General features: G+C 58.9%; 1 protein-coding gene across 1 annotated transcript; it reads right to left on the minus strand.

Moving 5' to 3' along the window:
• Window positions 1-1,382: 1,382 nt before the first annotated feature.
• Window positions 1,383-24,185, minus strand: TFAP2E (transcription factor AP-2 epsilon). Its single transcript, XM_059830860.1, has 7 exons — window positions 24,159-24,185; window positions 23,606-24,052; window positions 23,236-23,287; window positions 5,527-5,755; window positions 5,144-5,262; window positions 2,064-2,205; window positions 1,383-1,671 (listed from the first exon to the last, which is right to left on the minus strand). Exons 1-7 carry the CDS (start codon window positions 24,183-24,185, stop codon window positions 1,383-1,385), a joined length of 1,305 nt encoding a protein of 434 aa, XP_059686843.1.
• Window positions 24,186-27,987: the final 3,802 nt, after the last annotated feature.

The following is a 27,987-nucleotide window of genomic DNA, read 5'->3' on the forward strand; positions in this document are numbered from 1 at the left end:
CCTACTTGTGACTGCGGAGATCAGTCAAATGTCAGCCATGAAACTGGAGGACGTTGTTTCTTAAGACTATATAATATTTCAAGATACAACCACAGAGGCAGAAGGATCCTTGTTCACAAAGACGATGGAGGTGCTTTCTTCAAATAAAAAGAGGTTTATTAAGATAATGAGAATGACATTGTGGTGTGGGTGTTGTACATCTATTGCAGCATTAAGAGAAACAACAGCAAGTACAAAATCCTGCAGAATTTCTATAGTCATTATCATCACAGCCTATCTTGTCCATGCTACAGTTTTGTGTATCCAAAACTTCATTCCCATTTCTAATGGCAGAAAATCCAAAGACTTTCATCTTTCAAAAAAAAAAAAACCAAACCAACCCCCAGGAAAAAAAAAAGGCAAAACAAAAAAACCAACTCAATTTGATATAAATAACTTGCACTGGACATTTTAAAACTTTCAGATTTTAATTACACATAAATAAATATATACAGATTTAGAACAGTTCAGTTTGGCCTGGTTCAAGTTCTGCTCCTTGTGCTTTATTAATTATTATTAATTTTAGAAACTTGTGTGCTGTTATCTTGTAGGATGTGGAGTTTTAATTAGTCCTGGGTTTAACTTAACCTGCTCTATCCCCAGCTGTGACCACAGCAGTCGGGAAGGCTCTCCTCGATCGGTTCCTGCCCTGGGAACCGTCGGGTGTGCGGTTTGTTCCTCCCCTCGTGGTACAGCTCAGGGCTCCTCAGCCCCAGGGAAAATCCGCCTCGAGTCTCAGTGTGAAAACTGTAAACGAAGTCTGAAACTGCTTGAAATCCAAAGCAGTTCTGCTGGCAATTTTCTCTTGGCCCGGCTTGAGGACCGGGCTGTAGGTGGGGAAAAAGGAAGGTTTCCTGTGTGTTTGCCTGTCCGAAGCAGCTGATAAATCCGGGGACAGCCAGCGATCGACTCCCTGCCCTCTGCTGCTCGCGCCTCTCGTTCTTGCACTGATGAGGCTTTTGCTCTTTCTTCTCAGTTTTTCAGTTGGAACAAATTCCTGGAGCATGTCAGGATCTCACTACGGGTTTTTAAAAAACAAAACAAAATAAAATTGCACATGACTTGGCTTCCTGCATCCACGATTAAAAAAAAAAAAAAAAAAAAAGGCAAACCCCAAAAGCCATTAACCTGGCTTATTTTCCCAATCTCACTATGTCCATTAGAGTTGTTTTCTTCTTAAATTCTTTAAATCTTCTTTTTTGTCTTTTCTTTGCTTTACGAGTTTCATCCCAAGTTCAAATGCAGCAGTTCAGAAAACAGTGCACTGGATCATCTTTCCCCCCCAGTGCTATCTGTCGCGACCGGGGAAAGCTCCAGCCGGGAAGAGGGAGGGCGACAGCACGTTATTTCCGATGCTTCACTTCTTTTTCTGACGCTTTGGAGTCTCCGGCCGTGTGCCCGTTCCCCGTGCTGTTCATGAACATTTTATCCAGCCCCTTAAGGGACTCCACCAGGTAGTTCTGGAAGGCTGTGAGCGCGGCGCAGATGGCTGGGCCCCCGAAGCCGTGCGTTATCAAGCTGAAGTGAGTCAAACAGCTCTGGACGCCGGGCTCTAGGATGAGCGAGGGGCGGCTGTTCCCCAGCGGCGAGCGATCCTGGGCTATCAAGTCTGCAAACTCTTTACAAATTTGCCTGAGAGAGAGAGGTTGGTGTTACTATAAATGCTGTTGGAAAGCTGCAGGGACAGAGGTGTGTTTGAGGTCTCTTTTCCTGCTCCCTGCCCGAGCAGCTGCCTCCCCTCCGGGAGTTTTCCGCCCCAGCCTGGGGAAAGCCCCAGCCTGGAGAGTTGGAGCCGCTGCAGCTGCTCCGAAGGGGCACGCGTGGCAGTGCCAAAATGCTCCCTGGGGTTAGGTTAGCCTCTCCCATGCAGGAGCAAGCCCTTAAATCCATGTAAATTATTCACCTTGCTGCACATCTTTCAGATCTTTCAGAGGCTAAGAGAAGGGTAAGCTTTCAGGGCTAACGCTGCCCTTCCAGGCTGCGGGTACCTAACGCAGCGGTGGCTCGTAGCCATCTGTACTCACTTGGTAGCCAGCAGCATGTTTTTCCTGGTGTGGAGCTCCGTGGGGTCGGAGTGCTGTCGGCACAGGTACTCTGCCGCCGCCTTGGCTGGGAACTCCGTTTCACAGACGTACCCGAAATCCCGAGCCAGGTGAACGGCTTCACCTACGAGCAGGACAGATTAACAAGCTGTGTCAACACCCGTGTGAAAGGGGAGCGCTTTCGGTAGCAAATTCAGCCGCCTCACTGACGTGCTTTATTTCTGCTGGGACTGGAGCACTTTCCTTTCTCCACTGCCACCCAGGAGCTCTCTCCACCTTTGGCTCTTGGTGCAGAGACACCACTACGAGTTTCCTACGCTCATCTGCAAGACAGTTAGTCCACATGGGTCCAAATGAACCATTGCCAACCCTAAACAGAAGCTGGTTCCTTCCTTTGCTAGCTGTTAAAAAAGCCTCAAGATGGTGCTGGAGTTGGATCGGGACGAGGTGTGACTCTCCGGGCTGCTCCTCCCAAAGGAAGAACGGCGGAGGTGTTTCTCACTTGGGCGCTTCCCTTGCTGCATCTTTCTCTCCCCCCTTCTTCCAAAATTTCCTGCTTGGCCTCTTCAAATTGCGCAGAGATTTAAACAGAGGCTGGAGGGTGAAAAAGCGACCTTAGCCCCGTGACTGCTAGAGAAAACGGGGATGTGAGAAACGGGCAGAAGGAAGGGGCTTACGCCCTCCCGCAGTGAGCAGGGGCCCTCGGGCTGGACGCGCAGGCAGCGTATCCATCACCCCGTGGAAATGCCCACCCATTGATGGGATTGATCTATCTCCAGGCGTCCCCGTGGAAATAATCAGAGCTGATGGCGATTGATCATGCCCAACACCCGAAATCCTGGTCGGGCAGGCAGAGCTAATTTGACTTGCCCCCCTGCTGCTCATACATATTAGGCCATCCATCCTAATAGCATTAACCTAGATCCCATCACAGTCTCCCCAGCTCCGGGAGCTCAGTCTGTGAAGCCATGTTATGGGGAAAGTATCTGTGCTTCCCATATAACGCTAATACTTCCCACTTTATCTGCTCCTCCAAAGAAGGAGCAATTAAGGTAAACCTAGAGAATCGGAACCGCAGTTGTCTGTACGTTAAAAAACAATCAGAAAGTAATAGCTGCTGAAAAACAGTTATTGTGACAATAGAAAAGGGCTGTGTCACCTCGCGGTGAGAGCCAAGGCTGGAGCCAGGATTTATTTCCTCCATGAGTGTGTGCGAGTGGCCGCGCAGCTGAATGTTTTACAGGCAATTTGGATGCTGGCTTAGCGAGGTTTCAGCGGAGGGGACAAGGCGGTCCTGCTTTTCAAAGCGGCGTTAAAGCCGCGCCAAGTCAGAGCCCAGGGGAGGAGAGGCTGGAGGAGAGCGCTCGCGGGGCAGGAGCCCGCGGCAGGCGGAGGGGCCGCAGGAGCCTGTCGGAATGCACACCTCTTTCCGAGAGCTTAAGGATGTTTCCGAAGTTGAAATACAGCCCTGCTGCTCCCCTGGGTCCGTGCTGGAGCTGCTCTCACGGAGCGGGTGCCCAGGAGAGGGCAAGTGCTCGCTGTACACGGCAAGGGCTCCCAAAGGAAGCTGTGTTTCTACCTGCAGCCCTCGCCGCGCTCCCGGCGTTCCCCGGTACCCATTCTCCCCCCCCTATATGAATGGTTGTGGGTCAGCGTAAGAAAAAGTATATCACTAGCCCTCAAAAAACCACCCAGTGGTTTTTTTAAGTGAACAGACATTGAGAAGGCAGAGGGGAGAAAACAAATTAAACCAAGACAGCAAATGTCCAGGAAAGAGAGTGCCTGGGGCACAGGGGCACAAACCAGCTTCTGCGTGCTGAGTAATGACAATGCAACAGCACCTTCCTCTGGGGGAAACATCTCCCAGTACCATAACGCTTAGGTGCAGGAGGAAATTATATCCATCAAGCACACATGACACCACTCTTTCATTTACTGCGAGCTGGGAAGCAGTAACCAAAACATCAGCAGCCACCTGAAATCAAAACATACATTTCTTCCTTCCTTTCTTTCTTTCATTCTTTTCTTTTCTTTTCTTTTAATGGAAATCAGCCTTTCATTCAGCACAAACCAACTGCCCTCAGTAACAACCTCCGCCTAATGAAGCGGGTCATTTAATTTGTGGGCAACAATAGAGATGATTTTCTATTCAGAAACTGCAGGCAGCTGCCTCCAACACACTGGGCGCAAACACAATGGATTCCAAAGCTCGAAGGGAGTCGGAGCTGTCATTGCATTTGTTTGCGTCCCGTGTCCTTTTCTGCCAAGATGCGCTGGCGACATCATCATTTCCATAGTGCAAAAAGTAGGAGGGGAGCAAATAAACAAGCGGCTTCAGGCAGGGGCACCCCACACGGCAGGGCAGGTTGCACGCTCTGCCGAGGCTGCGCTGCCCGCAGCACGTTTTCCGTAGCTTAGCCCGTACTGCCGCGCGCCGAGGACTGCCACTACAAACTTGCCCTCCACCTGCAAGACCTCAGAGCCGCACGGCATCTCCTCGACGTCTCCCTTGGCCCCTGCTGCCCCAGGGGAGGAGGGCAGGACTCGGATACGGGGCATCTCCTTTATGGGAGACCAGACACGGACCTGGGTGTGGTGATGGAGCCTCCGCAGAACAGGTCGATGCTGCCTGGGGGCGGCACGGTCAGCAGCACCCGAGTTGTGTCCTAAGCGGACGCACGGTGCTACAGAACAGCTGCTAAATTCTTGGCAGCTTTATTCAAGCTTCTTTTGCATTTGGTTTCTGTGAACCTGGCTAAGCGTTATTAGAACTAGTTCACAGAAGTGCATGGTACGCTTGGGTGTAGCCGAAAGGAAGCTCGCAGCCCCGTTCAGGCTGTGCGTGCCTTGTCCCCATGGGCTATGACTGGTCCGACAGAAATGTCTGAGTTTCGGCAGACAGACGTGCTTGAATCAGCACGGAGACTTACACGGGGATATTTCCAGTCGGTCGGTGGTGACCGCTGCACGCTTTACGGGTTCTCCTTTGTGGAAAGCTGCAAATGAAGGGTATTGGAGTTTCGGCACTCCCATCCTCCACGGGAGCGGAGAGCGACTCTTACCTTCCACGAGGGATGTCAGCAGGGTGACGTTGGCAGCTTTGCGCCTTCCTGCAGGTAGATTTAGTCCGATTTTCTCTAACCTTTCTCTTAAACACCGACCTCCATTTTTTGATTTTGCTCTGAAAAAAGAAAACAAGGAGGGGAAAAAAATTATCATATAATTAAAGTTAAAATAAGTATGACTAATCCCAGTTTAAGCTTTTAATTTTGAAAGGAAAGGAGAAAAAGCGACAAAAACACTGTTCCCCAATATACCACACACCAGAATTTCTCGTCTCCGTTAATCTGAGAGGTAAGAGCTGGTGCTGAACACAAAGCGTGCTTCGGCGTTACCCCCTGCATTTCAGCGCACGGCTGTCCCAGGGCCCTCAGGAGCAGCTTACCTGCGGAGGACTCCTCCGAGGAGAGAGGCGTTGAGACACTCGGGGGGCGAGAGCCGTCTCTGCACCTCCCCGACGGTCACCTTGTACTTGGAGGTGGAGCTGAGAAGAGAGAGGCGGCCAGGCACGGAGCAGAAGACCTCGTTGGGATTCGTCACCCCTCCGATCAGGCCATCTTTGCTCATTGACAGGGTGGAAATGGTGGTGCCGTTGGCCTTCGAGGGGATGGGCACTGGGAGACAAGGAAGGGAGAGAGAAGAGGAGATGGTGGCTGAGACGCCAGAGCCAGGGAAGCCTCTCGGTGACTCTCCTGGCAGCTTTCTAGCCCCCAGCACCCGTGCGCTGCCATCCGCAGACATCAGCACGGCTGGCTGGACATCTCAGCTAGGTTCCTATTTTCCTCAATAGAAGAAGAGAGGTGGGGTGATGAAACTAAACTAAATAAAGGAAAAAAAACTGAAAGCAGCCTGGACTCTGCTCTCACCTGCTCTCCCACACCTCCCAGCTCTACTGTAATTAAACCCAAGGTTTTGGGCTGGTGTCCTGGAAGGCTAAGGACTGTCCGCAGCATCGCTGTCTGGACCTGTGACCAGCTTCCCCTCCCTGTCTCTCTGGGCACTCCGGGGAGGTGGGGTGGCAGGGCGAAGCACTGGCTCGTTGCGCTGGCCTGGGTGCCGTTCCTCTCCCGGTTTGGGGACGGGATCACCGCTGCAGCCCAGCTCTGCACGGGCACACGGCTGCGTCCCACCGGACAGGAGCAGCAGGGCTGAGCCACGACCTTCGTACCCTGCATAAAACCCGGGAGATGCTGGGGTGGCCGAGAGCTGTGTTTGCCGGTATGCGCCCACAGGAACCCGTGGAAAGAGCTTCTTTCACTTCAGCTTTGGGATTAGCCCCACAACAAGCCGCAGCCCTGAACTTCCATCATCCCTGGCTTAAAGGAAGCTTGAGAAGATGAAACCCAATTAATCCAGCACAGACTTCCTTTTACTGAACGGGCAAAAGTCAGTTAACACGAGAGGTTAGACAGGCACGGGTGAGTGCAGCATCGCACCGGGCCCATGGCATCACACCCGGCTGAGATGGGCACGGTTTTCCTATACGTCATTCCAGTAAGAAACCTTCTTAGACGCAATAAAGGTTTATAGGTTAAAACTGTGGCTGAAACCTGTGCCAAATCTCTTTGGCTTTTATGTTCTGAAATTAATAACCAATTTAACTCTGGAAAAAAGCAGGTTTTGAAAGAATCCAAAGAGGACTGCAAATGCCATCGCTCCCGATCATTTCAGCCCTGGCATTCTTTGTGGTTCCTCAGTAACGACTGTTCCACAATGCACATTCAGATGGTTCCTGCAAGTAACGCAGCAACGAATACCAGGGTGAGATGCAGGTTTTATAAAGGCAATACACATGCCCAAAATGAAACAGAAAACACAAAAATGACTTGGGGAGGGTATGTGGACGGGACCTATTAGGGGACGCTTACAATCAGCATATTGTAAATACAACTCAACAACTTGTTAGCGTGGCAATAAAAAAGCAGCACATGTTACATAAAAACGGCTAATGTTTTAAGGCTAAAAGATGAATGGAAAGGTGCTAAGGTACGTGAAGTTTCCTCTCAGCGTGAAACTTGGACAGAGTCAGGGGACTGAAGGGCAAGATGCGCTGGTGCCCGGCTGGAGTCAGCCACTGCGGTGTGGGCGTTCGCCACGCCTGTAGCTGGCTGAGGGATGTTCAGGGAAGAACAAAAGTGGGAACATCACCATGCGACGTAGGAAACCAGAGCTATTTCCAGGAAGCAGCAACTTCAAAGCTTTCTTCCACAGTGCCAGAACAGGTTATATTTGTCTCTAGGGGACACCCTTAAAATAAAAAGTCAGAGCATGTTTTACAAATATCCATGCATTACTGCCAAGGCGTGTGTCACTTCAGGTCCAGGTACCCAGTGGACGTGGGTGCTGCTGCAGCAAGAGCCACCCCCAAACCAGACACCCCTGGAGAGCTGGCGTTCCTTGTAGTATCAAAGACTTCGTCCACGAAGAGCTCTGCATGATTTATATACTCGCATATTTGTGCATGCCTGAAATCATGCGGTGGCGTGCATTCAAGCCGCATGCGTGGCTGGGGACCTGCATACGCACGGGGGACCAAACAGCCATGCGGGAGGGAGGGGACTCGTCCCCCACCACACGTGTGCATGAAACGTGGCATCTGGGGAGGAGGCAAACCCAGCTGGCACCAGTGTGAGTTAACACCGGAGCCTATGGAAAACTGGGCTGGAGGTCGGTCCGATACAGCTCCGGCGTGTCTGCGAGTCGCCCCACACGCACGGGCAGCGTGCGGGGAGGGGCAGGGCAGGGCGGTGGGAAGGCACGGATGGATGCCGAGGCACAGCAGGGTGATGACATGGAAACACCACGATACTTTTGAAACACGTACTGGCATTTTTAGAAATGATGCTACTGTCAGAAACAAATCCCCTGGAGAGCTGTAACCCAGAGCCTGCCGCTGCGGAGGTTAATGCCCAGAGCGGTCAGGTCAGCCCTGCCCCGTGCCACAAGCAAACCGTGCAGGCACCGGCACCAGGCACCCGTCACGGAACGTGAATATTGGCATCGCTCTTCTGCCTCGAGGCCTCAGCCGAGGCCAGAGCCCCGTCACATTCGGCACATGCAGGCTTGGGACAGGGCCGCCCGTGTCGGGGGGAGCTGGCACCCTCAGCAGCGGGGCACACAGAGGGCGAAGGGAGAAACAGAACGGGTGGCTGGCCCAGCATCACGCAGAGGTTAGCGGCAGCGCTGGGAACTGAGCCGGTCTCTTGAGTCCTGTAACAGTGCTTCATCCATTAGACAGTGTTGCCTCAATACAACAAGAATAAACACAGCCACATTCGCCATTAATTATTAATTATTGTTATTTGGCCTCACCTGCTGCTGTTTGCCTGGTCTGATCTGCAGCTTGTTTGCCCATAAACATGCTGCAGGAGGGAGACAAGCTACCATTAAAGCCTGACAGCTTTGTTTCCTTGGCTTTTGGGGAACCAAAATTGTCTCTTGTCATCTGAGTAAACCAAAAGTCCCCCTCGATCTTCAGTTGCTGCTTTCCTGTTCCCGCAAGCAGCAGGTGATCGGAGCACCTGAGCCAGCCTGCAGACAAGAAGGAAGCATGAGACCGTTGCGGGTCGGCACGGCGCGCAGCCGACAGCCCAACGCCCCGGCGCGTGAGCACGCCGACCCCCTGCATCCGCTGCCGCCGCGGGCAGGAGCCACGGGACCCTTCCAAACCAAACGGGTGCATGCAGGCGCCTGGCCCCGCTGGGAAGCGCTACGTGCTGCTTCGCACGACCTCGTGTCGAGGGTTCATCCAAGCTATGGGGCAGAGAAATAAGCCGCTGGAACAGAGATGGGGTTTTCACGACGGGGTTGCTGGCGGCAGGCGGTGAATAGCCACAATGTGAGCAGGAGGCACTCGGTGCCGCCGTGCCGGACACGGACCTGAGCCCCGCGCGGCGCTTTGCAGCTGGGAATAGAAATGTCACGTCGGCGTCACGGCACTGGTCACACCTTTTGAGGTTTCCTGGGTTAGGAGATACCTGCCCTCGGCCCGGGGGCAGGACATCGCCTTTCCCTCAGCGCGCCAGCTCTAGCCCTGCTTGTCCCCATGGCAGGGACTCGGCAGGCTCAGCTCCCACTGACGACCGGGGAGGAGAGGGTTGTCAGCAGAAACACGCCCCAGAGATGCTCGTTCACACAGCGATGGGCCGACGCATTACGCAGGCTGACAAGGAAAGGGTTAGATGCCGGTGCCCGAACCGCCGGGTGCCCAGGTGCTCGGCCCCCTCCCTCGGGCCCTGCCTGATGAGTGGGACAGGGCTCAGCTGGGTCACCCCACCCCGGGAACATACAAAGGGCAGGACAGAAGCTGCATTTCCCCCTGCAGCGCTGTGTTTGGGTTGATTCAGTCAAGGGAAGGGGAAGAAGGGGATGTTAGGCTTTTAGTGACTGCTCGGAAATCTCTTGGGGAGCGTGAGGTCTTTTTCTCTTCTTGTGTCCATCTTTGCTATGATTGTTTCCTAACTGGCCCCATGTGAGCTCTGCAAGCTGTGTGATAGACGAGTGACCGGAGGGTGAGCTGGGGAGCCTGCGGCAACACTGGAGAAAGGCTCTTCCCGAAAGCCGGGAGCTGCAGCCGGACCCACCGGTGCTGGTGGTCTCTGATCAGGAGCCTCGTGGCGAAGACAGGGCTGAATCTGGGGGAGCGAGAGGGTGAACGTCCATGCTGTGCTGCTGGCAGACTTGTTCTCAAGCAAGAAATGCTGCGAGTGTGGGAGAAAACGAGCTGCCCAGCGGGTGGGTACTGCCGGGGGAGCTGGGGATGGCGGGAGAGACCGAAGCCCTGGGCACAGTCCTGGCAGGGTGAGTTGCTGGAGAGAATGTAGATGTGTCTACATGGGGGAAAGGAAAAAAAATACCCTAGTCTGCTCCCTGAAACCCCTCGGTCATCGAGGCTTGGTTGCTACACTACGTCCCCTTAAAGTTTGCTCTTTCCTTTAGCTGCCAGGCTCTCCCAAGAGCTTTTTTCCCCCATGGGAGGGCTGCTTAGTTCAGATTCATCCTGCTACTTCTAATTCAGCAAATCCAAAAGGCCTTGACTGGTGTTGCTGCTACTCAGCTCCTCCCGTAGAGGTGAGCTCGGCTGCGGATTTCACAAACTAAAGCCCCAGGGAAACGTTTTGACCCGGAGAGCCTCCGGTCCTGGGGATGCTGCTGCTGGGCTGGGAGCAGGGGGGTGCACAGCACACGGTCAGAGGGATCCGATTTGAAAGGGAAAACTGATTTTGAAATAAGGTTATGCTTCACACGTTGCTAAACCCCAGCCCAGTGCTGGTACAGGACCAGCCACTTCAGTCAGTAACTCGCTGCCAGTGCCTGTGTGAGCTGGCTCGTCACTGCAGCGGGGGGAAACTGAGGCACAGAACAAGTTAAATGATTTGCCAAAGCTCAGGTATATGGGTATGATCTGAATGCATGCACTTCTGCTCTGTGGGAATGCTTTTCTAAGCAATCGGGGCTTTAGCTGTTGCCCAAGTGTTAGGAAGTGCTGTATAGAAAACTGATTAAGTGTGGCCCCTGTTTTTATAACGCCAGACTTTCTTTTTAATGCTGTGAAATAGAGGTGTTTGTCACTGCACCATCTTGTCTCATGGTGCTCTTGTATTTTGAAGTTAGCTGCGGAGAACGGCAGCGTGCCAATAATAGGTGTACGACGTCTTGCTGAATGTGGGAAGGGAAACAATCCTCTTTTCTTCTGTATAATGTCACAGGAAGCATTTCCATGAGGGTCAGCATCCCGCTGCTGCCTTTAATGCCACAAGGCAGGTACCACCTGCGCTACGTTACACCCTTCACGTGCGCACTGAGCAGCAGTGCAGGGACAAACTCCCACGCGAGTCGCCTGCCCTGGTGCTGCGCAGCAGGTACACACGGCTTCGTCTGCCCTTTGAACCTGCGAGGCTTGTGATCCCCCATCAGAGATGCCTTTTTTGTGCTGAGTCAGCTCTAGTTTGTCTTTTAAACATACCTTGGGTGTAGCTGTCGGGTGACGAAACTCGCACAACTCCATTTGCTGTGGCATGAAAGCCCCTGATTCAGAGAGAGTGAGCGATGTCAAAGCAGGTCCTGGCTTCCAGGAACACCAAAGGCTTCGTCCCTTGACTTTCCCAAGCTGGAGAGCACCCTGCCTGCGTGCCGTTGTCCCCTGTGTCCCGCACAGGCAGCAGCCTGGGGGTAGCGGGGAGCTCGCAGGCTGCGACGGCTGCAGCCAGCTCGCTGCTCTGCCGGGGACCAGTTTATGACACTGGGCAGGTCACCTCCCCAGTTTGGGCTTGACTGTCTCCAGCAAGAAAATGGAGATAATAATATCTACCTGGGAGGAGGGATGCTGCGATACCTGATTAAAACTTGCCAAGTGATCCCTGGGTGAAAGATTTCTCCAGGTGAGAAGTCCCTGGGTGGTAAATGTAGCCGGAGGGAGCCGGTCCAGCGCCTAAGCACGGGACGTGACGATGCTCCTTGGAGAGGCAGACAAGCCTGGAAAGGCAATCCCCGTGGACACGAGGCCCCGATACCTCCAGCCACGTTGCAGCTGGGATGGGATGGGATGGGATGCCACAGCCTTGTTTCTGTGAGGGCTCTTCAGGAGGTACCAGGCAGCAGGATGAAAGAGAAGAAACACTGAACTGATGGTCGCTCAGTTGTGGGTCTGGCTGATGGCGTAAGGAGCTTAGTGCCTTCGAGGTACCCCAAGATAAAGCTTAAAGTTTCTGACACTTTTGTTCTGGTTTGCAGAGGTGGGTCCCTCAGCTTTTAAGTTCCAGGTACAAAGAAGAAGGAGCAAACAAAACCCATTCTTCAAAGGCTTTTACCCAGGCAGATAGAAAGCCTCGGAGAATTTCCTGCTTTTCCCTGAGTTTCAGCACGGACCGATCCGCAGCCCTGTGCCTCTGCTGCCTCATCGTCCCTCTCTGGTGCGGTCCAGGGTGACGACACTCCATCCCAGAGCTCCTGCGCTCCCTCTCCTTCATCTGTGTTCACAAACGTTTGTGTCTGAAACTACCACGTCCATTCCTGGCAATGGCCACTTTTACATGTAAATATTCACTGCAAACGGCGAGTCTGCAGCCTGGGCTCCGGCTCTGCGGGCGGGTGCTGCCGGGAGCTGCAGGATCGCAGTGCCCATGCTGGGGGGGGGCGACTGCACACCATCAACTTCTGGTTTTAAGGGAACAGAGACTTTACCTACAAAAAGAAAAAGACGGAATACTGACTCATTTCCCTAGGAGAAATGTGCTACTTGCTTGCAAAATTATTTGTAAGCAGGAAAATTTGTGGTACTTGGAAATTGCTTATCACTGTGTTATTTGTCCAGTTCCACTTCCCGCTGGAGCTCAGGGTGCTGCAAGGGGAAAAACAGGTCCAGAGGGATCATGCAAATCACTGCCCGCCTTACAAGTCTGTTTTCTTCCCTCCTTAGATACGTTACAGGTAAATCCTCTCCGTAGCAGTGCCAAATCCCTGGATATTGGTGCTTTTGTTGCAACATCTCTTCCAAAAGTGGGAGTGTGCCACAGCTCGGATTGCATTTTAAAGAGGTATCAGTTAATCCTTTCAGGAGACTACCTGGGAGAAAGCAATCTCTCCTCTTCGGGCACGCTGCTGTCTCCTGCCACCCCAAAAGCATCTCAGCCCCCCGGTCCCTCTCCGGGGCCATGCACAGGTCAACTCGGCCGCGTCGGGCATCGCTGCAGATCCAGGGCAGCCCGAGAAGAGGCTGCGGAGACCCGTGTCGTGCTGCCCTGCAATGGGGATGCCTGCGCCATGCACATCTCTTCCGGCTGCTCCTCGCTGCGGCTGCCGAGGGTCGCTTCCGCGCTGTTGCAGGCCCGGGACGCCAGCCCGCAGCCCCCCGGGTTTTGCTCCCTGAAGCAGACGGGGGGTCCTGCAGCTCTGCCCCGCTCGGGGCGGCAGCGGCGGCAAGCCCTGGCTGATGGATGTTTGTGTGTAGCCCCTGATGAAAGGTGCCCCGGAAAGGTGAGGGATTACTGCTGCCTTTCAGGAAGAGCTTTCAGTGAACTAATCTAACCTTCGTTTGAATGTCTCTGATGTAAATTATAAGATGGAGATACATATATAAAGAAGTATCTGCATGTGGGTGTGAGCCAGAGGCAACTGCTCCCACCGTCACTCTAAAAGCCCTTTTTCACCGGGGAGGTGCTGCGGAGTTCAGCTGCTTCCATTTCCTGGGGTTTCAGCAGGGAGGTATTTATTGATGGGCCAGGGAAGGAGGTCAGTGCCATCAGCTGTATTTCAAACCCCGGTCTGTAATTATCCTTTCTTCCCAGAGGCGATCGTACAGGTATTTTCTTTATCTCGAATGCACAACCTGAACCAAGTCCCCATGTCAAAGAGCCTCTCTAGGAAACGCCGTAATCGCCTTTTCAAATGGAAGGATGGAAAGAATCTTGGTTTTATCTCTGGGCTTTCCAGATTGCCGAGTCCTGATAGGGAAATGGATCTCGGACCCTCGGAAGGACAGGGAGCAGGGATGCAGCTCGGCAGCCTCAAACTATTCCCATGAGAAAGCTAATCAGGAGAGGTCCCATGCCTATGCAAAGCTCCCACACTTAACATTTTGTTTCCCATGCAAATCAATACACTAGGTTACGAACCAAATGTTAAGGTGCCATGTGATATTAATTGCATTTTTCTTTCTGTGCCTCTGTTTTTACCCAGCAAAGTACCCACCGTGTGTCACTGCAGGTGTCTCCGGGGGAGCTTCGGGCCGGATCGATGGGGCAGGAAGGTTGAGCCTCCCCGAGACCGGCGGATACAACCTCTCAGTTATGGACAGTGCCTGCCTGTACATTGTGTCTTAATAGGAATGGCCAATCGATATAAAACCAAAATTCACTGAGACCTCTGCAAAAGCACCCTGTGCTCCTTCAGGACTGGGAAGGGGATTAGTAAGTGATTTGCAATTAATAATTTCAGCTAACGCGTTTCCCTGCTTTACCATTTAGGAATGACTCGGCCTCAAATGTGCTGCTTGTTCAGAATATTTTGTGTATTTTTTGGAAATGGCTCACAATTAATTTGTTGTGAGTTCCCACACATTTCCCTGCCATATTTCATTCTATGGACCGGGCCGGGCTGTCTGGGGAGCCTCTGATGCAGCAGCCTGAACAGTAACCTCAGGAATACCCCACTGGAAACAGCAAATATGAATGATTAAAATGTCCTCCTAACGAGTGAAACCCAAGTGCTTGAGCCTCCGCAGGAAATAAATGAAAAGGGATTCGGATTCTGCTTTTGAACGTCGAAGTGTATCCGCAGATATTTCTGCACGGGGGTTTTGCTCTTCGCTGGAAGAGCTGCTCTGACCCAGCAGTGCCCCCGTCCCCCCCAGCGCTGCCCTTCTCGCTCGCACCGCCGCGACTTCATTTGAAAAGCCGGTTTAGTGCGGTAATTCAGCTTATCTCATTCCCCCCGGTTCAAAATTATTTTTTTCTGAATCTGCAGCTAAGCCCTTTCATAGCTACACTAGAAAAATAACAACTATTTAAAATGCAGTTCAATTACTAACTGCTCTGGATGGGCCCATGTAGCTCTGCCTCTGCTTGGACAGAATCGCTGTTTTGCAGCACAGAAGACGCGGGTGTCGGGAAGGCAAGCAACTGAAACGGGAGGCTGCAGAGCCCCAGGATTTAAGCCAGGGGAACTGGGAATCTGCGCTGCTCCGTGCTGACGGCAAGGAAAGCTTCTCATCCAATGTCACCCCAGCCCGGTTCAGCCGTGCCGCGTGGCTGCGAGCGCTCCTGGACTCGCACCCCCCCCCGGCTCTGCCCTGTAGCTTTAACCATCACAGGTTTATTCATTTAGCAGCACAAACTCCCATTACATTTTGGCAACCAGTCTACGGGATCTTTATGTGTTTAAACAGTATAATCCATTTTACAGTAACATGCTTGAGAGGTTTTCCCTGTATTCCCTATAGAAGCGCCTGAATTTGTGTGGCTTAGATCTACATAATCTAAAAAGGGAGAACAAAGATGCAGTGTCTTTTGCGAGCGGCGGCGGATCCTATGTAAGCCACGGTAATGTTGCTATCAATTTGTTAAAACGTATTTAGATTATTGAAGGGCAAAAGACCCTTCAGCAAAGATTAGACATGAATAATAATAGAAAAATACTTCTCTTCATATAGAACTTGCTGCCAATCCACAGAGCGCGCGGGAGAGTTTCGATCTGAGCCTCAGACCGCAGCAATGCGAATCTGTCGGATCACCTGCCGTTCTGGAGCCGCCAGCTCGCCCGGGGATTGCTCTGGGGAGAGGCACCGCTCGCCCACTATTACAGTGAAAATGCTTTTACTTTTCCTTGCTCGGAAGACGCCCCAGGTTTCTAACGCCTGTGCGTTGGCGGGACGTCCGGCAAAGCAGACGCGTTGCAGCCAGGGCGCACAGTGGGAAACCCTTTGCGGCGGCCGGGACCCGCCATGGAGCCAGGGAGGAGCCCTGGGGAAGGAGCAACAGCCACGTCTTTCTGTGGGGAAAACTCCGACCAGCCACAGAAATGGCACAGGGAGAATCCAGCCAGCGGCGCGGGAGCGGGCGGGTGACCATGGTGCAGTGTCTACAAACCCTCTGATGATGACGCTTCAATGACTGCCCGTCTCTCGCTAACTTGGCTCCTGTGCTTGAAGCAACCATCAATACCCTTGCTCAGATCCTCTGCTCGCACCTCAGCAGCCCCAGGACTGCACCCCACTTTCCCCGGTGTGTGGGGCCATCTTGGGGCTCCCAGGGAGCCCTGGGGACGTGCCATCCCCACGCAGCCACCTCGCTGGGGACACCGCTTGCTCCCCGGGACCTGTCCAACAGGTCCAGAGGGAATAGAGCCTGACCCAGTCCCTCGCTCCCTGGCGCCTCGGCACTTGGGTGACTGATGCCAGATAAATGCCTGAGATAGAGGGTGGGGAGACTCGGCCCGGCTGGAATCCCAAGCACGCGCTGCAGAAGCTGCAACGGCTTTTTAGGCTGCAAAGGTGAACCTGCTCACAGCTCCCCTCGTCTCGCTCCAGCCCCTCGCTCCTGAGCCACGGGCACACCGTGTTCTGGGATATTTAATTGTAGTGGGTCGTTTGACCTCGTTTCTAGTGATGCGTTTTGACTCCCTTGTGCTTCTCTGCTCTTCTCCACCAAGCCACAACACTTAACCGCTCTCCGAACCAAAGGTGATACCCAGGCAGAGCAGAGCTGGGTATGGGCTAGGGCACGGAGACGAGAGCTGAGCATGCAGCAGCTCCAAGCATTATATCCACATTTGCTAATTAGTTCCTCCATTAAGAATTAAAATAAACAAACAAATAGAAGGACAGCAAGAATGAGTAATTCCCTAGGATCACACAGGAAAGGGTGGGATGGTTTAGTGGTTAGGGTGCTAGTCTAGGACTTCAGAGAACCTCGTTTAGGCTCTTCACATAATTAAGACAGATTGCAAACATTTTTTTTGTCTGAGATCACGTATCTTGGAATATTACTAAACAGGGAGGAATGGTCTACGTTTGCTCCTGCTCTACTGCAGGTTTGGGGTGACCCTGGGCAGTTCCCTGGCTGGAGGCATGTGAGCGGGTCCCCGGGGGTCTGCGCTGCAGTGGGTGGGTGCCCCGTGGGAACCTGGTGAGGCACGTGCCTGCTGCGTGGCACCGTCTGCAAAATTAAAATCTCAGTGCCACCTCCTTTGTGGGGCTGACGTGGGGACAAGCACCACAGGGTGTACGTCACCCGGCCGAGGCCGCTCCTGCTGGCCCCACTGCCAACCCACTGGAGGACAAAGCAGCCCCCGTGGGAGCTGGAGCTCTTCCCCGATAGCTTTCGTGCGTTTACGCAGTTTTCCAAATTACGGAGGGAGCACACGGGGTGATGGGGTGGCCGGGAACAGCCGGTCCCTGGTGACCCCCTCGCCCACGAGCACGGAGGGCTGGAGCGCTGCCTGCCCCAACGAGCAGGCTCTGCAGCAGCCGAGCACCGGCCAAACCAGCGAGCTGCAAAAATAGGAACCAAGAAATCAAGGAAGAGCTGCTCCAACCCAGCCCCGCGCGTCCCCGGTGCCTCGCTCGGTGCTGTCCCGGGGAGAAACCTCACCCGGGGTCCAGCTCCTGGAGGAGAAGCGCTGTTGGTTTGACTCGCAAGCCACATGCCAAAAAGCAACCCAAGCTGGCTTTTCTGAACCTACCCTTTAAGAACTGCTCTTTACTTCTAACAAAGAAAAAAATTCATTTAAAAACATCTAATTAAACAGTAAGTCATGACAAGGTACATGAAACTGGGAGATAACGCATGCCTGGGAGGCACCGGGGAGGTTGAGACAAAGCCCAGCGCCTTCACCGGTACCCGCGTGTGTTATCTCACATGAACACACACCTGGTTTTATCCTGGTGCAATTATAGGACATTAAAAATATAATTTTAATGGAGGAATGGTGATCTGGATGCAGTTCAGAGTGAAAACTTTCTTTTAAGTTTCTCTGTTTGATTAGTAGGTGTTCCTGCCGCGCACGCATGTGTGCGCGAGGGAGAAGCGCCCGGATCGGGAGGTGTGACTGTGTTTTGATGAACGCTGTATCTCATGGTGTGTGCGAGGGCTTGTCTAAACTTTAAAGCCTTTGTGAGCTGCGCTAAGGCAGCAAAGCCTCCAGTCAAGACCCGGCTTGTCCCAGGTGAGCCCCTTTTCCCGCTCAGGCAAACTACGGCAGCAGATAAAGCTGTGGAAGGCTGGGAGGGCTCTGCCAGCAGAGCTCAGCACAGCTCAGCACCCTGCACCTGACTGGAGTCCAAGCACCTCCGCCCACGTCCGTGGACAGTCTTATAAAAGACGTGTCTTCGCAGCCCCGGGTGTTTTACAGCATGACCTCATTTATCACCTTGCTCGTCACAGGAAATGATGTTTATCTAACCTACCATTCTTTCAGGATTTTCTTTCTTTTCCTGCCACATCTGGCTTCACGCGGCCTTTCTAACAGCTCAATCCCTCTCTGTGCTGAAACGAAGGAGAAACGGCACCGCTGCCGCCACGCTGGCACCCTGGTCCCACCGGCAGCCCCGCACGCGAAGCCCACGGGGAGATTTTGCATCAAAACCTGGAGCTCGCATGCAGTGGCAAGTGGATCTAAGGATCTAAGGATCTCGGTCTTAATCTCCCTCCTCTGCTGCATTCTTTAGTAGTGACAGCTACTTCTTGCAATATTTCTAAATGTGGGCTTGGAGCACTCTGAGGCACAGCTTTCCGTCCGTCTGTCCAGCATCCAGCCAAACAGGTCCACATTCCTGAGCAGAAACGCTAGCGCTGCCACTCTGGGGCAGCCGAAAAGCCTCGGATGGAAATTGAAACAAGTCGCAAACGCGAAGGCGAGCGCAGCGGCCGAATCCTGCTGCCTCAACGCAAAGCCGGGGGAGTTCAGTCCTCACCAGCCCCGCAGCGCCCGTGTGTCGTGCACGGCTGGGTGCCAGTGCAAGCCCACACTGGCTGCACCCTGCTCCGTCTGTACTCCGGGTTGTAAAACGCTGCAGCCAAAACGCCTGCCCGCGAGCGGGGTGTGCAGGCCCCGGCGGCTCCCCCTGTCCCGCTGCTCGCAGGGCCCCGGCCCACCGCCGGCAGGACCCCGGGCTGCTCCTGCACCCCGGCGTGCCCCCAGGCTCCAGGTGCCAGGGAAAGCGATTTGTATTTTTCTTTGTAATAAAAAGGCTCTATCAGAAGCTGCCGGCTGATCCGGAAAGGACGTCAAAGCAATAAAACCCCTCCTTATTTTATGACCAAGCTGCAGGATTTTTTGCTACTGAGTGCAATGGCGTAACGCTCGATTTCATAAAGAGCAAATCACCCTCTCCTTGCCCCGCCGAGGAAGGGCCCGCAGCGGGAGCACCGGCTGCTCGGGCTCGCTGGGTCTCCAGCGCTTTGCCTGGGGTGTGAGTAGCTGTGCTGGGCACCTACACCCGGGCAGCAGGTGAACCCGGCAGAAAACGCCTGTAGCTGCTGCAGCCCAAAGCAGCCAGAGCCCCGGACTGAAGTTTTTCAGAGGTAATTTTAGTGTTTTCAAGTCAAATATTTTCCTGGTCTTATATAAATGCTTGGGAGGAAAAAGAAAAAAAAAAACAACACCAAAACCAAAAATCCCAAACAAACAAAACAACCAAAAAAAAAAAGACAGAGAAAGCTATTTCTCAAATGCTTTCGAAAAAGAGGGAGAACGAACAAACGTGTGTACAAAAGACAGCCATAAAAGCGCCGCTGCCCTAGCCAAGATTTCATCCACTCAGTCCCCCAACTGACCCCCCCCCCGCGGGTCGCGCCAGCCGGGGGGAGCTCACCCTCCGCCTTCCAGCGCCGCTCGCAGCTCTCCCTGCTCGCAGCGGCACCCCGGCTGCCCCGCGGGCTCCCCCATCCCCGCGGCCCAACCGGCCCCCCCGCCCCGGCTGGTCCCCGGGAGCCGCGCATCACCCGCGGCTGCGCCCGGCCCGGGGGGCATCCCCGGGCGGAACGACCCGCAGCCCCAACCGGAGCCCCAACCGGAGCCCGGCCCGCGAGCGAGCGCGGCAACGGCGACCCCCACGCCTGCCGCCGGCCCCCCCCCGCCTCCTCCGACGGCGCCCGGCTCCCCCCGCCCGGAGACGCGCAGCCCCGGCCGCGGGACGGGCACCCCGGGGCCGCCCCCCGAGCCCGCGCGGGGCCGTGTCCCCCCGTCCCCTCTCCCTCCGCCGCTCGCTAAAGCCGAGGCCGTCTGCGGCGGAAGGGGCCGGAGCGCTGCGGGCCGGGGACGGCGCGGCCGGGGTGGCCGAGCGCGCTGCGTCCCTCGGGTCTCCTCACAATCCCTGGAACGGCCCGAGCTGCTGCAGCCGCTGCAGTTTGTTTCGGAAGGGAAGGGGGGAAGAGCAGACGCGCAGCCAGGGATCCCCGGCCCCGCGCGGCGGGGCTGCGGGCGGCTCCTTCCCGCAGCGCCGGGCAGCGCAGCCCCCGCGCCCGCTCCTGGGGCCGCTTCCCGGGGAGGGGGGGCTGCAATTGCAGCCCCGCCGCGATGGGGCCGGGCCCCGGAGCCCCCCGGGGTCGCGGGCGGCGACAGGCTGCGGGGGCAGCGCCGGGGGCCCCGCGCTCGGCTCGAGGGCGAAGCGGCGGCTTTGGGGCGCGGGGCCGGCGGTGAAGGCTTTGCCGAGCCGGGGCCACGGGGGCTCGGCGACGAATTAAGGGGAGATGGGTCCGTTTGCACACGCACAGACGGGTGTCAGGCTCCTGTCCGAGGGCCGGACCGTCGGGAATTCAAGGACGATCGTGCCCGGGGCGGCGGGCGGGAGCTCGGCGCGATTCAGGAGAAAACGGCGAGAGGCGAACCGGGGGACCCCGCCGGCCGCCCGCACCCCTCCGCCTGCCCGGGAACCCCTCGGCACTTGTCTCGGATATTTTTTTTTTTTTTTTTTTTTTTCCCCAGGGTGTAATTCATCCCGGCCGCGGGGCCCGGAGCGTCCCCCGGCCTCGCCTCTCGCCCCCGTTGTGGCTCCGGGAGTCAGCTCGGGGCAGACGGAGCCCGCGAAGTGAGAACGACCCCGTAGCATATATTAAAAAAAAAAAAAAACAAATAAAGCGGCCTGCAAAGCAATGAACTGGCCCGGGGGGAGCGGAGAGCAGCGGCGTTCGCCGCTACCGCCCGGCAGCTCTGCGCGCAGCGGAGCAGCCGCCCGGTTCCCCGGGGCCCCGCACACCCGCGGCCGCCGCTCCCGGCCCCGGGGCCGACCGGCCGCCATCCGGCCCCCCCGGCCGCAGCTTCCACAGCTGCCCAGCTCTCCTGTGAGCTCCGGCCGCTGGGCTGGGGCACCGCTTCCAGGGCCGCCCCGCAGGGAACGGGGAGCGCGGCCGTCGGAACAGGGGCGAGCGGGGGGCCGGAGCCCGGCCCCGGCCGCGGGCAGCGGTGCAGGATGCGGCCCCGGCGCGGGGCCGGGGGGGTCCCCGCGCTCCGGCTCCGCTACAGGAGCCCCCCTGTTCCTCCGTCCCGCGGCTGCCGGGGTCGCTGCGGGCCGCTCGGGGGGGGCCGCCCGCGTCCCCCCGAACACCCGCTTTGCTTCGGATCTATCGAGCTGCCGGTCCGCCGCAGCAAGGTCGGGGCTCCCGGGCGGGGACGGGGACACCGCGGCAGCGCGTCGCCCTCCAGGCTGCCGTCGGAATCCGATTATTCAACGAACCACGGCTTTATTCCGACCACAGCCGGGAGAAAACAGGCGGAGCGGGACGAACAAGTGCCCGCAGGCGCGGGGGCTGCAGCCGCCCCGCGCCCACCGGCCCCGCCGCTCGGCCGGGGTGATGCGGTTATTTTCTTTTCGTTCATTTCGAAAGAGGGACGAGAGGATCCGCAGGCGCGAATGGCCCGAAACGACAACGAATCCTCCGGACGAGGGGCGAGAAGTTCCAAGTAATGGCGCGTTTTGAAAAAAAAAAGGGGGGGGGACCCCAGAACCCCCCCAAGAAACCACGATAACGTCAACCGAACGGCCGGACAGACGCTCCGCCGGCCGAGCGCTGGGAAGGAGCTGCAGCCCCGAGCAGCGGCCGCAGGGCCCGCACCGAGCGCGACCGCCCCGCAGCGCCCCGCAGCACCCCGCAGCGCGGCTCGCGCCAGGGCCCTTAACGGGACTCTCGTCTGTTCTAATTAGCGCTAAAATAATTACCGTCATCACCGCGCCGCTGAAGCGCCGGTTACAGGAAGCTGTGTTCTTAGAAGAGCAATTTTCACGGGAAGGGGCTGTAAGGCACCGTGGACGCTGCTCCCCCCGTGTAACCGCCGCCGGGGTCGGCGGGGGAAGAGTCGCACGATCGGGATGTTCTTCCCGCATTCCCGGGGCTGGGCAGCTACCGGGGCTTCGGCTGCGGCCGCGCGGGGGGAAAGGTCCTCCGAGCCGCGGCGGGCCGGTTCGGGACCGGGACCGGGACCGGGACCGGGACCGGAGCTCGCTGCAGCCGCGGACGCTGCTAACGACCCAACCCTTCCCGGTTTCTGCGGCGTTTTGCCGAGGCCCGGGCCGGCCGGAGCCAGCCCCCCCCGGGCCGCTCGGCTCTTCACCCTGCAAACCCGCACCCCGCGGGCACCGAGCCCGCACGGGCGGCTGCGGTTTCGTTTGCCCGCCCGTCGTGCAGAGCAGCCGTTAACCTCGGTGACAAAGCGGGGGGCGAAGCCGACGCACCGCCCGAGCGGCCGCCGAAATCGCCGGCGTCCCCCCGGCTCCCGGCAACTCCCCGGCGAGGCTTTGATGAGGAAAATACCGGAGGGAGCCGAGCGGTTCGCAGCGCGGGGCGCGGTTTGGAGGCGGAGGGGCTGCGCGGCAGCCCGGGGAGAAGCGGCAGGAAAGCCGGAGAGGCGGCGGGGGACACCGGGGGCCGCGCGGGACCCCCGCCCGCAGCCCCGCTCCCCCGCCGCGGCCCCGGGAGGGAGCGGCTGGCCTCCCCGCCGGTCCCCGGGGCAGAGCCCCGTTTCCGGAGCCCCCCGCAGGCCCCGGTTGCTGCCCCGGCGCGGGGCGAGCCGCGGAGCGGGACCGGGGCGGCCGCCCGGGCTCTGCGGGATGCTCCCCGACCGCCGGGACGGGCGGCACCGGTTCCTGCGGCCGCGCCACCTCCTCGCCCCCGTTAAACGCGTCCGTATCCCCCGGTACGAGCCCCGCCGAACGCGCCCGCTCCGCCGTGGAGCCGTGCGCGGCCCGGGCTGCCTCCCCCGCCGCCGGGCGCAGGGCTCCGGCCCGGGGCGGCGGGACCGGGAGCTGCCGCCGAGCCCCGCCGGAGCATCCCCGGGGCTTCCCAGGCAAACTGTCCGCGGCCGCCGGCAGCCGGGCCCGTCCGGGCGGGCCCCTCGGTCCCCGGTACCGGGAAGGCGCGGCGGCCTCGGTACCGCCCGAGGGAGCCCGGTGGGCCGGGGGCGGCCGGACGCGCTGGCCCGCCGGGACCCGCCGCTTTCGTTTCAGCCTCGCCGGGGACCGCAGCGAGCCCTTCCCGACGGGCGCGGAGCGGCCCCGCGGGGCGGCTGTCGCGGGGGGGAACCCGACGCGGGGGAGCCCCGAGGGCAGGAGCGGGGCGCGGAGCCCGGCCCGGTGCCGCGTCCCGCGGTGCCGCCGCGCTCTTACCTTTCTTGATCACGGACTGATCGAGCAGGTTCATCCCGCCGTCGTCCACGGCCTGAAAGCACCGAAGCAAGAGCCGTCAGCCGGCGGCTCCCGGTGCGGGCGGGCACCGGCCGCTCGGGGCGTGGGGACAGCGCGGCCGGGGCCCGGTCCGCCCGCTGCCCCCGGCCAGGAGGGATCGTTCGGGCGCGGACGAGCCCCGGTAACGGCGCTGCCGGCTCGGCGGCCCTCCTTGCCCGGGGGTACGGACGCCGCGGGGCCCGACCCGGCCCGGCCGGGACCCTCCGCGGGCGCACCGGCGGCGGCGGCGGGATCGGTCCCCGCCGTGCCGCCCCCGCGGGCACCCCCCCGGCCTCCCCCCGTCCCCCGGTACCTGGATGTCCTCGAGGCCGTGGTGGCCGAGGCCGTGGAGGCCCAGCGGGCCGTCGGCGAGGCCGTGTCCGCCGTCGGGCAGGCCGTGGAGCAGGCGGGGCACGGCGGGGTACTCGCGGCGGGGGTCGAGCCCCAGGGCGCGGTGGGTCTGCGAGAGCAGCCCCGCGTCGTCCTGCCGGCCGCGCTGCGGGGGCCAGGCGGGCTGCTGGTGCTGGTGCAGCGGGCTGAGCGCCGCGTACGGGTCCCCCAGGTGCGGGTAGCCGGGCTCCTGGCCCTGCGGGTAGGGCAGCGGCGGCTGCGGGTACGGCGGGGGGAAGTAGGGCGGCTGGAAGTCGGCGGCGGGCGTGTGGCAGAGCGGCGGCGCCGAGCCGTAGGGCGCCTGGTTGAGCGCGGGCAGCTGCGGCAGGCGGGCCCCGGCCGGCGCCCCGGGCAGCCCCTCGGCGCGGTCCTGCGGCGGCGGAGACAGCGGCGGTGAGGCGGGCGCGGCCCCCCGGCCCCGACCCCCCGGCCCGGCCCGGCCCGGCCCGCCCCGCCCGCGCCCGGCCCGCACTCACCATGCCCGGGTAGCTGTGCACTAGCATCTGTGCGGGCCCGCGGCGAGCCCCGGGCGGGCCGGGCCCCGGGGGTGCCCCCGTCTCCGCCCCTCTATCCCGCCGGAGCGGCGTCTCCCATCGCCCGCCCGCTCCTCTGCGCCGGCCCCGACTCCATGCACGGCAGTTATAGCGGCGGGGGCGCGCCCGCCGCGCCGGGAGCGCGCGTCAGCGCGCGGGGCCGGGGACGCGCCGCCCGCTCCCGTGGGGCCCCGACGGCTCCCGACGGCGGACGGCGGGGGCAGCGGGACGGCGGCGGGAGGCGGCCGGGGCGGGGGGCGAGGGGCGCCCGCCGCCCCCGGGAGCGCGGCCGGGGCCGCTCCCCGCGCCGTCGGGCGGCCCCGCTCCCGCCGCTGCCCGCGCCGCTGCCGCGTCGCACGGTGCCGCACACCCCCCCCCGGTGCCACCCCCGGCTCCCCCCGCCCCGGGCCGCGCCGCCTGGGAGCCCTGCCGGGGAGCGCCCCGGGCCGGCCCGGGGGGGCCGAGCCCCGAGGGCCGGGAGGGCGCGGGGGTGCGAGCGGGCCGCGGGACGGCGGCGGTGCCCTACGGTTTGACTTTATTAGCCCGAGCAGGGAGCGGGTGCCCCGGCCGTGAGCACAGCGAGGGCCCCGGCGGCAGCTGCGACCTCCGCCCGACGGCGGCCGGAGCGGGGCCCGGGGCCGGTCCTGCCGGGAGACCCCGGGGCTCCCCCCCCGGGGCGCTTCCCTCTCCTCCCCGACGGGGAGCGGGGAGCCCCAGCCCGGGCCTGGGGAGAGAGAGAGGTGTCTGGGGGTGATCCGGGCCTGGGTCCCTGCCCGAGGGGACGGGCGGGAGGGCGGGCGCCGGGCGAGAGAGAGCCAGGGGAAGCCGGTGAGCAACGCCAGGCAGCGTGCCTGCCTCCCCGGCCCTCCCCTCCCTTCTCCATCCCTCCCTTCTCCATCCCTCCCTCCTCCATCCCTCCCTCCTCCATCCCTCCCTCCTCCTCTCCATCCCTCCCTCTATCTGGGCCCTCCCTTCGGGGCAGGGCGAGGCGGGCCCGCAGCACCGGCTCCCGGCACGGCACCGGGCACCGGCGGGGCGGGACGGGACGGGCGGACGGGGCGGCCGCGGGGGCGCGGGGAGGGCGGCGGCGGCCCTGCCAGCAGCACGGAGTGCTCCCCCGGTACCGCGCACACACCGGCGGCGGCCCACGCCGGTGCAGAGACGCACCCGCGCGGGGCTGCACACCGGCACGGGCGGACTCGCGGCCCCCGGACACGCGGGGACACCCACACGCACTCGCGGGCGCCGTGGCCGGGCTCGGGGCTCCGTGTGCCCGCGGGGTCCCCGCGGGGTCCCCCCGCACCCGCCCGGAGCGGGCTGCCCGTGGCTGCGCGGGGGTTTCCTTCGGTGGCAGCGTTAATTTGTGTGCGAGCCAGGAGCAGCCCCTTCACCCCCGGCTGTAATCCGCCCTGATGTGTGATAGACGTTAACAAACACAGCCCCACGCTGCATTTAATTTAATTCCACTCTTCCTGCCCCGAGCTACAGCTCCCTTCATTTTCATTTTTCCTCTGAATTCCCACAACTCAGACCTCTTTGATTTCCAGGTTTAATTAACAATGCTCATTAAATGAATTTTTATTCATTTCTTTTAATATTACCCTGCCACCTGTCTTTAGGAGGCAAGGGCTGATCATTTATTCTAATTTATTTCTATTAAAGATGGCATTTAAGGGAGGGAGGAGGGAAGTGCAGGGGTGTAAAGGGCTGATCTCTTCAAATCTCTTCATCCCCCCTCAAATGCTGTTCAAGGACGCTGCTCCTGCAAGTTCTGTATTTATTTTCCACCAGATCCGTTTCATTTGCTGGGAAAAATTGGATTGGACATGCTGTATTTTGCAGTTATGTTCCAGTTCATTCTTAACATCCCTTGCTCGTCTAGTCCGTATAATGCCGAGTCTTTATTCATTGGAAAGAGGTGAAACTGTGCAAAATCCGGGTGGGAAGGGCCACGAGCTGGCCTGCGCACGGGATGCTCCCCGGCGGCAGCTTGGAGGGAAGCCGTGATTCCCCCCAAAAATGAGGCTGAGCGGAGGAAACCTGCAACACTGACAGACAAAGGGAAGGAAAAACAAAAGGCAAAGCTGCCCCGCTGCCACCGAACACGCCGGGCAAACTGGGCTCGTGGCAACGCGGTGTGCTGGGGCAGGGGGCCGGGGCAGCCCGAGCCTGGTGGGGCCGTGGGGCTGCCAGGGGTGTCCCCCCCCAGCCCAGCACTGCCCGGGAAGGGGACAAGGGACCTCGCAGCAGACGAGAGCGAGTGGCTGTGACTGCTGCTGGGGCTGCGTGGGTCCGTGCCCCAGGCGAGCTCCGACCGTTCCTCTCCTCCGGGCTGCGTGCAGCCCCCAGCAGCTCCTCCGCCCTGGCACCCTCTCCACTGGGAGACAAGCAGCACCTTCCCAGCCCTCGGGTCCTGCCCAGCAACACGCTCAGAGCCCTGCAAGCACCTGAACGGTCCTTGCAAGATGCCTGAGACCTGCCCAAGTCCCTCACTGCCCCGTCCCCTCTCTACAGCTTTCTACTGGTGGCAGCCGTTAAGCCACCAGTGGCGATGACGAACGATTACTCGCTTTAACCTGCTGTCCCGAGGTCCCAGGCAGGGCCAAGGACTGTCACGCTGGGCGCTGCACACCCGCTTGTCCCAGCAGCTGCCTGGTCCTGTTCCTGGTTCAGCACGGCCAGAGCGATTGCTGGGGGTCATCTAAACACAGGGCGCTCAAACCCAGCTCTCCGCTACCCGCTCTTCAGCCTCCCAGGTTAAGGCCCATGTGCACATCCAGCTGCGCTCGCGTTTTGCTCTGCCAAACATCCTTCATGTTTGCTAACGGAGAGACATGGTCATGCCAAGCTCCTCGACATGAGAGCTGCCCCCTCGCCCCCCAGCTATGGGGAGCATTCGTTGTCGGTCTGGGCCACGGCTCCACCCCAGGGACCACTTGTTGCATTTGCACCCAAGCCAGAAATCTCTGAAAAACTGGTTTTGTAACAAAGGTCCCAGTGCTCCTTCCCAGGGAGATCAATGTGTATGTCGGCTCTTCCAGGAGCATGCGAGGGGCTTGAGGCAGCAGCCTCTGCTTCGGGGGTCAGCAGCGAAAATACCTGCCGAGCAGGGCGGTAGGGGCACGGTAACAAAAGTACGTGAGCACGGCCAAAGCCAACGGTCCAGCCAAAGATGAACTGCTTCTTCCCCAGAAGCCAGCTCCCATCAACACCTCAGAGAAATGCGGGCTGCTCCTATCATCTCCCACATCCCCTCCCCGGGAATCCAGGTGGGGAAGGAAGCGCCTTGCTATGGGGCTGGAGAGCCAGGCAGGGCTCTGGGGAGAAGGACGGCGGCCCCGTCGAGGGATGGGCAGGGAACGGGGCAGCCCCCCTCGCTGCTCAGGCCTCCCACCCTCACCACCCCGGCTCCATCTCGCGGCACGAGGTTTGTGGGAGGGGGCTGCGCTTGGTTCCTGCAGCGCAGCAGCCAAATAACAACCTTATGAAATATTTAATTTTATTGCCAGTGCTTTTGGGGTGATATGAATAAATACTGGAAGATAATGTATGCCATGGTCGGGTTTGCAATGGCATTATGACATTTAAGCTGTCAAAGCAAAACAGGATGTGCGTCTGCTCCTTTGGGGACTTATCCATCTTGTCCAAGCCACGGTGAACAGTCGGCTCCTGGAGAGCTCGCCCTGGTGTTGAAAATGCGCTGGGAGATAAAGCAACACCCAGAGCAAATCCCTCTCCGTGCTGGGATCTCAAAGCGCTGCGGCAGACAGGG

This window comes from Gavia stellata, chromosome 29, assembly GCF_030936135.1.
Source record: "Gavia stellata isolate bGavSte3 chromosome 29, bGavSte3.hap2, whole genome shotgun sequence".
Taxonomy (NCBI): Eukaryota; Metazoa; Chordata; class Aves; order Gaviiformes; family Gaviidae; genus Gavia; species Gavia stellata.